The 12271-nt window shown below is 45.4% G+C and overlaps 2 protein-coding genes across 3 annotated transcripts in view; one reads left to right on the top strand and one right to left on the bottom strand.

The window, feature by feature from the left end:
• The window catches only part of LOC122621232 (tyrosine-protein phosphatase 99A), a 234771-nt gene that overhangs the window by 182369 nt on the left and 40131 nt on the right, over positions 1–12271 (bottom strand). The gene's annotated exons all lie outside the window — the stretch shown is intronic.
• LOC122621236 lies at positions 10217–11702 on the top strand. Of its 2 annotated transcripts, none has more exons than XM_043799040.1 (2): positions 10217–10459; positions 10517–11702. In XM_043799040.1, the coding sequence occupies exons 1-2, from the start codon at positions 10285–10287 to the stop codon at positions 11635–11637; spliced, it is 1296 nt and encodes a 431-aa protein (XP_043654975.1). In that variant the 5' UTR covers positions 10217–10284; the 3' UTR covers positions 11638–11702. The 2 variants fall into 2 exon arrangements, with proteins under 2 accessions (XP_043654975.1, XP_043654976.1); XM_043799041.1 differs by having other exon boundaries at positions 10279–10459; positions 10522–11702.

The following is a 12271-nucleotide window of genomic DNA, read 5'->3' as shown; positions in this document are numbered from 1 at the left end:
GCAGGATACCCCGCACCGAGCGCCGCGTGGGCCAGGCGCAGCTATTCCCTCCCGACCGTGCGAAATTGCAGCAGGATCGAAGAGGCAGTGGACGAAGTGTCCTGCTGTCAATTTGACACGTTAGCCAAAGTCCTGCGCCGAAATCCTCCATAAAACCCGCGTCACCAGAGCTCGACCTCGACTTGTGTGGTGGCAAATCATAATCGGCTTGCCAACTCCTTCACACCACTGGGAAAATGGCTCGAAAGTCAAACAGCCTTTGGGGGCAAACAAATCCTTTAGCCGAATAAATAAATATTATTAAAGAAATATCGAAAAAGTGTAAATATAGCTGGGGAAACATGAACAAGTGGCTGGGACTCCCTTAATTACTCCCTCTGTTGTTTCTCATAATATTTTCGCCCAGTCTCTTGTTGTATTTGCCTGGCTTCTAGGAATTCCAGTGACCACCAGCAATTCCCCAACCAACCAGCACAGAGAATAGAAATCATAAAAGGGCGGCAAAACCTCAGAAAATAAAAGGCGACTGAAGAACCTGTGTGCATTTATGATATATTTTGGTTGCCGAGGTCGCCGATGACGCAGTGCATTTGATTCTAAGACGCCGACAGTCGGCCCGTGTTTGTGTCCCTATAAATTTGTTGCCTCGGTCATCCTTCTGTCTCGTCCTTTGTCCTTCGCACGCCACTCCAGTCCGCAATTGTGTGCAATTGAACATTTTGATTTCCCGGGAGGTCCATCTATCCATCGATCGGGGTAATGGCACCGACTCCTAAACTCGTAGTGGTACATGTTGCAATTTCATGGCTGTCGAGGTCCTTTTTCTGCGGCAGGTCCTTTAGTGGGCGGCACTTGCTTTATTTTCGCGTGTCACGAATTTTTACGATCTTATTCCTGCTAATGATCTTTTCAAAGCAGCGCCAATTGCTGGGTGGCCTTGTAGGTATTAGATAATGTTTGCGGTCGTAAATTGATGGATTCGGGGAAACTAATTACAAAGGTATGAGAGCTACAAAGGTTCCCAGGATATGACAATAATACAGAACATATAATACTAGCTGCAAAATATCACCTCTTTGTTATGTAACTAAAGAACAAACCAAAAAAGCTCTTCCGTGAATTATTAAAGCCGGGTTATAAACAGAAATTTGATACCCTAATCGACCCTTTGGGCAAACCGTTAGGCAGCAGAACCCTTTCTGGCCCAGCAACCTTGATCCATAATTAAAAAGACACCAGATGTCCTCAAGTTTCATGGCCAGATAGTCCTTGAGCCGAATCCGTATCCGATTCGATCAGATTATTAATTAGAATGCACTTGAGCAAATCGGCCATGAAATTGGAGCAGCCACGCTGACAGCTTCCAAATCAATGAGCACACTAGCACCACATATTCTCCATATACCAAGTCATATGGGATCGCACAAATTGCTCAATCAACACCACATGCAGAGGATCCCGATGGATGGAGAGCAAAAAAACGGAGGAGAAGGATGACAACATGCATATATCACCGAGGACATGGATGTCGACGACATATGGCCGGGTTTCCAGAGGTTTCCAGAGGTTGACCACTTCAAGGATTCCGCGCTGGCGTCTCGGATTTCCAGAGCCGCTCGTAACTCTCCTCTTTTTTCTGGGTGCCCGTAATAAACACATAGCCGTAAACAAATCGGAGCGGCAGCGCCAAAAAGGATCTAATGAAAACCGATCGCCGCTACCGTTATCCTGCCAGATTTGTGAGTCCTCATCTGTGTCCTGTGTTTTGATAAGATCTCAAGTAACCCCTGGCTGGCTACTCATTAGCAGCGGCCAGTGAATTGTCTTCGACTTTGGGTCAAAAGTCGCGACTTCGCAGGATCAGCGGCAATTTATTGAGTCCTAAACCGGGCGATCGGGTTTTGTTTATGCCGCCGTTGTCCTGCAACATTGTCCACATGTGTTTGAGACTTTTATTTACATGCCAATGAAATGAAAACATTCCCAAGTTGTCGGTCCATCTGAGCTCTGATTTTCCGATGTTTATGTCTGCTGTCCGAGGAGAGTAAGTTGGGATTGGAACAGGGAGATATTTTTGAACCTTTGGTAATACAAGCCACTAGTTTCAAATACCCATTTAATAAGTAATCTCGTAAATGTTCCATAAGGATGACTTGAAAAATCGTTTTCAACTCTTCCCCTTTGTTTGAAATCCCAACTGACCGTTTAAAAATGCATATTTAATTTACAAATGCCTTTGCTCGGACCTTAAGCATTAAGATTCAGAGCTCATCTACAAATCAGTTTTTTATGTTTACAGTCCAGCAGCCCTTTTCCCGATTTTCCCAGGCCAACTGAGGGATCCCAATATCACACATTCCCCAGGGCTCCTTTGTTTGGTCATTTACATTGGAACGCCTGCGCAGTGGAGAAGAATGGAAAATAGTTTGGTAATCTGTGAAAAAGCCAAACCCCCATAAAAACCACAAGATCCTCAACTCGTTTTCTTCGCGTTTGAATACAAAACTCGTTATTGGGTCTTTGACGTTTGGAAGTGCGCAGCGCATAGAGAAGAAAAGGCTTCATCATCACGACTTCGATGGATCCTGGGCATCCACAACCGCGACCCAGTCCACGTGCAGGTCTCGCTTCGATCTTGGGCCTCCTCGGGCTACTGGGAGATAGGTCTTACATGTGATTCCGAGTCCGAGTACGAGTCCACCCCCTCCAGAGATTACGATTACCCCTCCTGCTTCGTGGTACCTGTCCTCAACCTGTTTACTTGGCATTTATCATTTTTCCTTTGCCCATCCTTCTGCTCTCGGGTTTGTTTTTCCCATTTCCTTGCGGCAGGAAATCTCAGCAGGTCTTCTTATACGAGGGCCCGATTCCAGTTGGACTTTCCCCTCCGTCAAACAGGTTCTATTGTTCAGCTCAGAACCCTACGAGTATATGTTGCCTATATGCCTATGCCTACCTGTATGTATTGGATTTTCCTCTGTGCCCCGAGATTCTCAGCTCTACTTCTAGCTCCTCACTCCATATACCTGTTGTTCCTCGAGGGGGAGGGGGGGAAATTATTTGTTTTGATTCCTTAACGGAAAAACTGAGCTGGAGCGTTGGATGTGAGAGGGAATGGTTTCGATGGAAACACTCCAGAGATCGCAGACAAATAGTCCGATTTTAATGACACACTAAAACGCAATCGTCTAATTTTTGGAGTGTAGACTATAACCTCTTCAGAACTCATTTGATCGAAGGGTTACGCTCACTGGGATTCTCACGATCATCTCGGGGGTCATTCAACCAATTTGTGGAAGGATACTCCACTCCCTCACTACACTCTGATTGCCCTCACTTAATTGCCTTTTCATAACCCAGCGATTTATGCATCGCCCATTAGATACATATACCCGAAAAATAAAAAATAATTTCACGGCTTGTTAGCTGTGGTTGTGGGCGTGTGCTCGCTGTTTGATTTCCATCTAAAGATAGCATTCATATGTGTATATATACTTCTATGTGATGGCGAATCAATTGGTTACCGTTATGGATCGAAAGTCCTTTGATGATATTATCATTAGAATGCTGGAATGTCGGCGTGTTTCATGTGCCATCCTTGGCTCCTGGCAAAACGGTTTATTAATGATCTCCTGGCGGAATCCGCATCCACCTCAAAGCATTGTGACACCATCACTCCTGCGGTTCGAGGACATTGCGAGTGTCGAGGATTTGTTTGCAGAAAGTTGCCTCTGCTCATTTACAACTCATTTCTTTGGGACTCTGGCCAAAGGCAATTAGCATGCCCCAATGAGATGGCAAAATTAGATACAATCCTTGGGTTTTTGCATCACTTCGGCTGGATCTTTGAAGTCCTGATTTGTGGTTAAGCCCACAAAGCCATCAAATGGACCGACTCTTGCTTGTTAGGCCACAGAATTGATTTAATATTTTAAATCACTATCATAGAGTAAATGTTTCCAAAGCAGCCAAGGAATCCTTATCTTATCTGCTCTTAAGGCAGTATATCAAATCCCCTGTAATGTTGCTGAAATTCCTTTAAATAACACATATAGAAAATAAGATCCTTATAGACAATAGCAATTCCTAGCTCTTAACACGCTGCGCAAACAATCAAAGTAATTTACATTCGAGTCAAAATTCGGGCAATCCAACAGCCTTTGGATTTTAGCGGCAGAGTGTGAAAAACTATTATGCATTTTCCCCATATATCCTTGCCGCCAAAGGATCTTCCAAAGGCTTCGCACGAGCGTAAGTCCTGCGAGACAATAAAACTGAACTGATGAAAAAACAATAAACTCTTCAGGATGGCAAAACATTACGCAAGTCCAGCTACTGTTTCAAGTTCCTCGGAAAAAATCATAAAAACTTCCGGTGGATGGGAAACACTTGTGCAAAAAACAAAAACCCAAACTAGAAGACCCACATAGAGCTATGGGTTGAGTGCGGGCTTCCAGGAAATTGAACAATTTGAACATAATTTGCATATGAGCCGAACCTGTCCTGGGATGAGCACGAGGACTAAGGGCGGCAACTGTTTGACGACAGATTGCTCAATGGTTCGATCTATTTACTATATCTATATACCTCATATACCGCATATACCGTGTATGGGTGTATTGAGAACTAGTTGGCATCTGCCAGCTCGAATTTTGCTCAACAAAAACTGGATAATCTCATATGGGAACAAAGCCATTTCGCACATTTACTTCCGACTGAATGGACATTGGTCATTGGAATATTGGTCCTGCATGTGTGGCCGGTCGAGTTCTCTGTCCAGATCCATCCTAGATATGCAGAAAAACGATCTAACTCGAGCTCTTGGCCGAACTGTAACTGAACAACCTGTAAGTTGCCTTTGTGGACGGATAGTTAATCAATTTACAATGGGACGAGGCCAGCAGGATATGGATTTGGGTTCGGGATAAGCCTGCTTTAACTTGAAAATATTGCTGGCAAAGCATCGAGAGAATAACTAACTTGGCCGCTGTTTTGTTTGGTTTTGTTTGGCTTTCCCTAATGAATATTCCCTTGCTCTGTGTGGGTGGAATATTGTTTCAGCCCATGCACATGCAAATTCTGGAAATAGGAAATAGTAAATGTAAATGGAAATAGTAAATGTAAGTAGGAATGGAAATAGAAATGGAAATATAAGTCCTAAGCCGACCTAACTCACGATGTGAGTCTGCAGATACCGACTACGAAATGCGCACACACTGTTAAGAGTTATTGGCTTTGGTCCTGCGGCCAAACTATGAAACAAACTATGAACAGAAATGAACAGCAGTGCGTGCGGCAAATCCTTTTCTTGAAAGATCGCTCGAAAATCCTTTCACAGTTAAATGTTTCCAAGCCAGGAAAAAGAGCGCCAAAAAGTGTCTTTGTCCTCGCCCGTTTTGCTCTACCCCAGATAACAGAATTCAGAAAACTAGAAAACAAGAAAATACAAAAAATCCATGCAATGAGGCCGGGAGCTGGAGTTACTCAGATATTATCTTGGGTTCGGTTCGGTTCGGTTAGGTTAGGTTGGGTTGGGTTGTGCTGGACCTCAAGTGGGCTGGAAAACTCGGGTCAGTCAGCTGACTGAGTGGCAGGGGCAAATAAATAGAACCAAATGAAATCCTTTGCTGCAGATCTTCCCTTTTCCCTCTTTGTTGACAGTCCCGTTCATTGATGCGTTTATCATCAGCTGGCAGATCCGAAACTGCAGATATGCATTGGCTGCAAGGACCTCACTGTGGGTGCCATTGATAACTGGCCAGCGATCTCGGGGACCATTCATCCGCAGCTAATCTGCGTTTGCCATAATTATTTGGCCCGCAAAGAGGACCTGCTCTTCGAAAATTAAGATGATGATGATGAGGCGCAAAATGTCCACCTTATCGAGACACATCTGTAGTTTCCCTTGGCCACTTCTTTTTCTGCCCTTCCGCAGTTGTAATGTATAGGGACTTGTGTGCTGATTCGGTGACCACCAAGGAGGCAGGCGAGATTAAAATCAATTAGCCATAAAATGCAACATCTCAATTTGGCATCGACTGCGTGGGCGAAACACTCGAGTTACCAAATGGGCGTGACTGGGGTCTGCTAAACGATTATTGGCCATTAAAACATTAACGAGGGGCCATAAAACTGGAAAATCAATACGATCATTAAGGGAAAATGCTGAAGTTCCTATTTAATTCCCCGTTTTGTAACACAACAGAATTGTAAACTGCTTAATATGCATCAAATGATCCTAATGGCCATTTCTTTCCTTACATTCTAATGGATAAATTTCAATTTGTCTGTCTTTGGAACATTATTTCCCGTCTATTTTCATGTCTTGACCACATTAAAATTCATGATTCCCCAAATAAAGTTGTCTGCTGGATGTCTTTGCCCCGATTTCCCAACCTTAATGCCGCTGCTTAGTATTTTCCACGCATCATCATTTGGTCAACTTCCTTCCGTCTTCGCTGGCAGCAAATCGGCTTATAGAACGATTTCCTCCAGAGTTTCCGCCAGAGTTTTCGTTTTTCCAACATTGAAAGTCTTGGCAAACAGAGATGCGGTGAGGTAGGTAAGTAAACTTGACTCCTAGCCCAACTGAAAGGGGGCTCGATCGGCATTCAGATAGAGCCGAAAGGAAAACAACAACTGGCTTCTTAGAAGCCAACAGAAGCATTAAAATCGGTGGGGAGCGACGCTGCACGTACTCGTTACTAGACAAACCTGTTGGACGTGCGCCCTTTGGAGAAAAATCAGGAAAAACACCAAGGCAGGAGAGGACTGTACCCGGCCGGGTACAGTGAACGCCCTGGAACGGATGCCAGTACCAGTTTGGAGCCCACAAACAAACAAATAAGCGTGCAGCCATAGAACTGAACCCATCTCGGATACCTTCTGCGGTGGATTGCATATGTTTTTTTTGGGGAGGCAGGGAGTGAGCCTGGTCGTGATTACACAGTGAAATAGCAGCGGAAGAAGGCGACATGCCTGCCATAATAAAGGGGTATAGCTGGGATCCACTGCACTGACAGAAAAGCACCACCTACAACTGCAAAGTAAACTTATCTGAAGAAAAACACATTCAGAATGCGTGCTAACTGAGTTTGTCGTACAGCAGCTACTTATGGATTATTACAAATATGTGCATTAATTATAACAATTTTTTCCCAGTGATTCACAAGAAGGCGTCGAAAGGGGGCAGGAATGTAAATGTTTATGTATCTATGGGATGCCTTACATATGCACACATCCATTTATGTATGTGCGGCCTAGGCCAGCGATCCACCAAAAGGTGAGTGATCTTTACAATTCGACACTTTGACTTCACAAACAAGAAGGAGGAAAGAATCGGAAAAGGGAATGGTACTCTGTGCTGGTGTGGGGGTTTTAGGATGGGATGGGGTCTTCGGGATTGGGAATCGAAACTGGAGGTGGAATGGGAATGGGAATGGGGTCTTCAACCGAACGGACAGCGCAATCAAAACAAAAAATCCATCGAAGACGCAGCGATCCACGTAGAAAAGAGAGTTGTAGAAAACGAAGCCAAAGGTGAGGCGAGGGCAACCAGCCGACGGAACGAAGACATAAAACAAGTATCCAAGTATCTGGAAAACAAAAGGATGCACGACCATGGCATCCACGAGATACTCTGAACCAGAAGCAGAAGCAGAAGAAGCTGAAGCTGAAGATGAAGAAGGGTCAAGGCGAACGGGGATTTAAGTACTTTTTTAGGCATGGCTTATGATGGATTTGCCCGGCTGAGCATGCTAATGGATTTCTCGACTTTCTCCTCCCGGCCCGACAATCCGACATTTTTTGGAAACATCAAAGCTGCTCGGCGTTTTCGGGAAATGCGATAAATGTAAATGAATATGATGGGGTTAGGCTAGGCGAAGTAAAGGAGTGTAAACCAGTTCTAAATGAAAACGCAAATGGTATACAGTATACACACAGCATTCAGAACTTGTTGAGCTGGCAGCTGGCCGAGGATTTCCAAGCTTTAATTTGGTCCGGTTCGCATTAATAGTAAGCTATACGTATACTCGTAGTAGGAGCAAATCCACCCTGCACATCGCACATCCAGCTACCAGTGTGCTGAGTATGCGTTATTTTTATGACGGAATTATTACATCATTCATCTTCATCAGGCGACAATGACACAGACTTCGTGCTTATCGAGCGCCTGTTCTGCATAATGTCTTGACCAAATCGCAGGGATGTGGATTCCGATTCGGATTCGGATGCGGGTTCCAGGTTCCAGATACCAGATTCCAGGTTCCAAGTTCCGGGGTGGCTGGGAAAAGTCTTGAATGCAAATGCGTGTGGCTGTCTCTGATTTGTAATCAAATTAAATTGTGTTTGGTACAAACAATGAGCGACAGGCGACAACATCTCGCATCCGTGATAAAAGCCGAAATTCCTGGTAGACGCCAAAGTCAGGCCGGAAAATGCAGTTTTCCCACAGTTGAGCGCACGGCTCCAATCGCAACTTCTAGGGAAACTCCCTCACCACCATCGTCGCTGCGCTGGTGAAAACCTCATAAATTCTCACTTTTTTGGCAGGCCGCACACGGCGAGGGAAATTCGAGGCGGCAGGAGGACTCGAAGGACTCGAAGGACACAGCGCCAGGCGATGAATAGACATTCCCGAGATAATCAACGGCATTATCTGCTGATTATTATGTATTCTTCGGGCATTCCAGAGAATTTCGTTGTGAAAGAGCCAGCGAACTCGCAAAAAATATATATCGAACTATATCCGGGATGATCGGCGGATGATGAGGATGCCGGGACACCCGGTTGAGTGGCTGAGTATCCGCTTTCCTTTCTCCTCTCGGTTTTTTCGTGTTTTTTTTTTCGCCAATTCTCAGTGAGCTCATCATAATGGTGATCAAACCCTCGGTCACTTGAGGTTTAAGCCAACATTAAAAAAGAGCCGAAAAAACACCCAAAAACGAAGGAAATCGCTGAAATGAACGTGAGAACACCGAGTGTCCTCGTACACAAAATTTGCCTGGGCTCCTCATTGTTCCCTGAAGTGCTCGAGAGATTTGCTAGTTGTGTCCTTATTGTTTGCGGGCGAATGTTCATGAATGAATCAATGAACGGCTAAACGGCTGAATGGCTGAATGGCTAAACGGCTGAACTTCACGTCCGCACAAAGTATCTGAGGGATATTGCCGCGTTTTTAGCTGGAATCCCAAACTGGATGGAGTCCCGGATGCAGTCGAGGCGTGAGAAGGAGGCGATCTCTGCGGCCTTGGCAACAAGTCTATTAGTCCACCACGGTCCACTTGTTTATGGCTTACGTAACCTGGGTGGGCAAAGGATGTGAAAACTGAGAGGATGCGTGAAAAGGATGCGCCCTGATTTCAGCGAGTTGGGTAAACATTCATCACATCCTGTGTTCACCCCTGACCGATTGCGAATGCAAATCGCACATTAGAAGCCATGTGCAACTTTCCGCCCAGCAGTCAAACATTATGCAACCGAAACCGAAGGCCGCCCAGTCCATTGATGGCAAATGGCAAATGGCAGGAAAACCCATTCGGGACACGTTTTTATGGAGGTGCGAAATGGCACATTTTTTCAACGGAACCTGCCGCGTCATTGAGTCGTCGTCCTTTTTACACTGTGCAACACCAAGTGCAACCAGTGCAACCTGTGCAAGCCTTGCAATTTGTCACCTGAGGCGACATTCAAACTGCCAACGCATTCCAGCTGGGTTTTTGCTTTTTGCTTTTGGCCTACTGCTTACTGCTTCCATTCATTTGGCCACGATTTGGTGGCAACTGTTTCATGAATCGCAGTCGGTCGGAATGCCGACCGTTACGAATATATTCACTCATTCATGGCACGGCACTCACTCTGGGGACCTTGAATGGGGCTTCGAATTTGATCCTTCAGTTTCATCAAATATTTATGGAATTTCCGACGAAAATATTTGTGCCCAGTTTGCCAAATCATTTCCTTGTGCAAAACGGATAGAAATTTTCCCAGGCCTCGATGGGCTGAAAGTGCAATTTATATTTATGCAATGGAAAAGGTTTGAGTAGGTTTGACTCTTAAGGATTTTGGGAAGTCTCAAGGGAAAGGCTTTGGATTCTGCGTAAAATCTAGGGAATTTATTTGAATGAATGGCAATTATTAAAGCGAAATATGAAAACTCCCTTTTCACCACTAATAATAAATAATCATAGTAAGCATTGATCAGAGTTGGCTTTCAGTTGGTCTGTCAACTTATAGTGTAAATGCTGAAAGTATTAGAACTTTGTTGAAGAACAACTGCTTAGCATGGATAGTTCGTGGTGCTCCTTGATTTCCATAGAATCTCTGGTGGTGCCCAATACGCCGATGGGCTTGCCTGGATTAGACTCGGGTCCTGTGCCAAAGCGAGCCAGGATGAGTGAGTCCAAGCAGGAGAATGCAGCGCCCCTGGAAACAGCTAGTGTCTATAAGGAGCAGGCAGGTGAGAACGGCTATCAGGGATTTAGACCCTCTCACGATATCTAGTACATCCTCCCAGCCCAGTTCCAATCCCTACAAGCGAAGGCACAGCCGCAGCCTGGTACCGTGGTAGTCCAGCCACCCAAACGACTGCCTCCCGAGGCGGAAACCGATCGCCGGATGTATGTTCCCGACTTGGACCAGGCCATCACCCATCGGGATGTGTTTAACTTCTTCAGCAGTTTCGGGGACTTGGAGAGGGTTTGCGTGAAGAACGGCACGGATAACTTGAACTACGCCATGGTGCTTTTCTGTCGCACTCACTCCATGGAGCAGGCCATCAAATCGAATCCACATCTGATCAAGGGACACCGACTGAACTGTCGCAAGGCGAAGGAAAAATCTACAAATAAGGGAAGTCAACAGATCTCTGGGTCCCTAAACAAGTCACAGTCTACAGTTACGCAGCTACTCAAAGCTCCTGGAATGCAGGCACATAAAGATGACTCCAAACATGGAGCTGGCTACCAAACTTTGGAGAAGAATTCAAAGTCACCAGGTTACAGGTCGTCGCTTCTTCAAAAACTGGTAGAACCCAACTTTATAAAGCTAGTAACCGCCAGCAAAAGTGATAGAAACTATGCTTATGCAGTAACCACGCAGGATGGAGTCTCCCGCTGGAGTTTCAACTTGTCCAAATCCATACCCAGCTCAGACGAGATGAGGGCACTGGAGAAGGGCCTTTCCAGGTCGGCAAAGCTTCTACTGAGCATGTGGAAGAAACTGACTGCAGTGCAACACAAATCTGCCATGCCAGAGGCACAAACTCCTACAAGTAGTGCCAGTAGTAAAGCTGTTCCAAAAGATGATTTTAAAGTTTCTCCAGAACCTTCGGAGCCTTCAGCAGCTCCTGCACTTTCAGCACCTCCTGCCTCGGATGCAATGCTCCCATCCTTGCCGCTCCTTTTGACCATCACCTTCCAAGTGCCTCTGCCCAAATCGGTTATTCCCGAAAAGGCCAAGCCAGATCTGCGCTCCGTTGTGCTGTCCAGTTTGGGTCAGAACTACGTGCATCACTGCTACACAAATGTGGCAGCTTATCGGCGGACCAAGAACTACATCGACCTACTGCCCTGCGAGAGGATAAAGCGACCCAGTATTAGGAAGTATGTGGATCAGATGTACGCAAGGAAAATTTAGGAATCTACAAATCATATCATCTCCAAAATCATATCATATAGTTAAGCAACATGTCTCAACAAACATCTAAGAACACTTTCATTAAAAGAAAATGCCTTAAATTGCATTACACAAGTTTGACACTTTTCAAATTGGGCGGGTTCGAAGGATGTGACTTAGATTCCAGGAAGATATCAAAGGAGCTGCCTGAATGAAACGTGAACATACTACACAAAAAGTTAATTCCTCTCGCATTTGAAACCCACCAAACCAAGGGCACTTGAATCGCAGCAACCTGTCAACATAATTAATCCCCGGGATCAGCTGATGGCGGTACTGCCCCGGCCCAAATGATCCACAAAATATGAACGAACAATTCATAAGGGGCGCGGGAATGCGGCATAAAGGAGATGAAATAGGGGGCCTTGATTTCTGTAGCGGCCTCTGTGTTTTGCCCGACATTCCCAAGGATGTGCCTCCAACAGCCTGGCTTTCTTGTTGCTGGGCCGTGTTAATTGTCCAACATTGTGATCGTGGACGTGAACAGGTCGGGTGCCATTAACAATCTTAACAACGATTCACTGGCACAGCCACGGCGATCCCACGGCTTGTCGCCTGGTTTCTCGAGCGGTTTTTTATGCCATTTACGGAGAAA

This window comes from Drosophila teissieri, chromosome 3R (genome assembly GCF_016746235.2).
Source record: "Drosophila teissieri strain GT53w chromosome 3R, Prin_Dtei_1.1, whole genome shotgun sequence".
NCBI classification, from domain to species: Eukaryota; Metazoa; Arthropoda; class Insecta; order Diptera; family Drosophilidae; genus Drosophila; species Drosophila teissieri.
The sequence above is the reverse complement of the archived record's forward strand: the minus strand, read 5'-3'. Positions and strand labels throughout refer to the sequence as shown.

Excerpts from the sequence above, each read along its gene's own strand:
- LOC122621236 (XM_043799040.1), top strand. The coding sequence starts at position 10,285 with ATGGATAGTTCGTGGTGCTCCTTGATTTCCATAGAATCTCTGGTGGTG. Across the intron at positions 10,460-10,516 it reads TGTCTATAAGGAGCAGGCAG|CCCAGTTCCAATCCCTACAA; the intron begins GTGAGAACGGCT and ends ACATCCTCCCAG.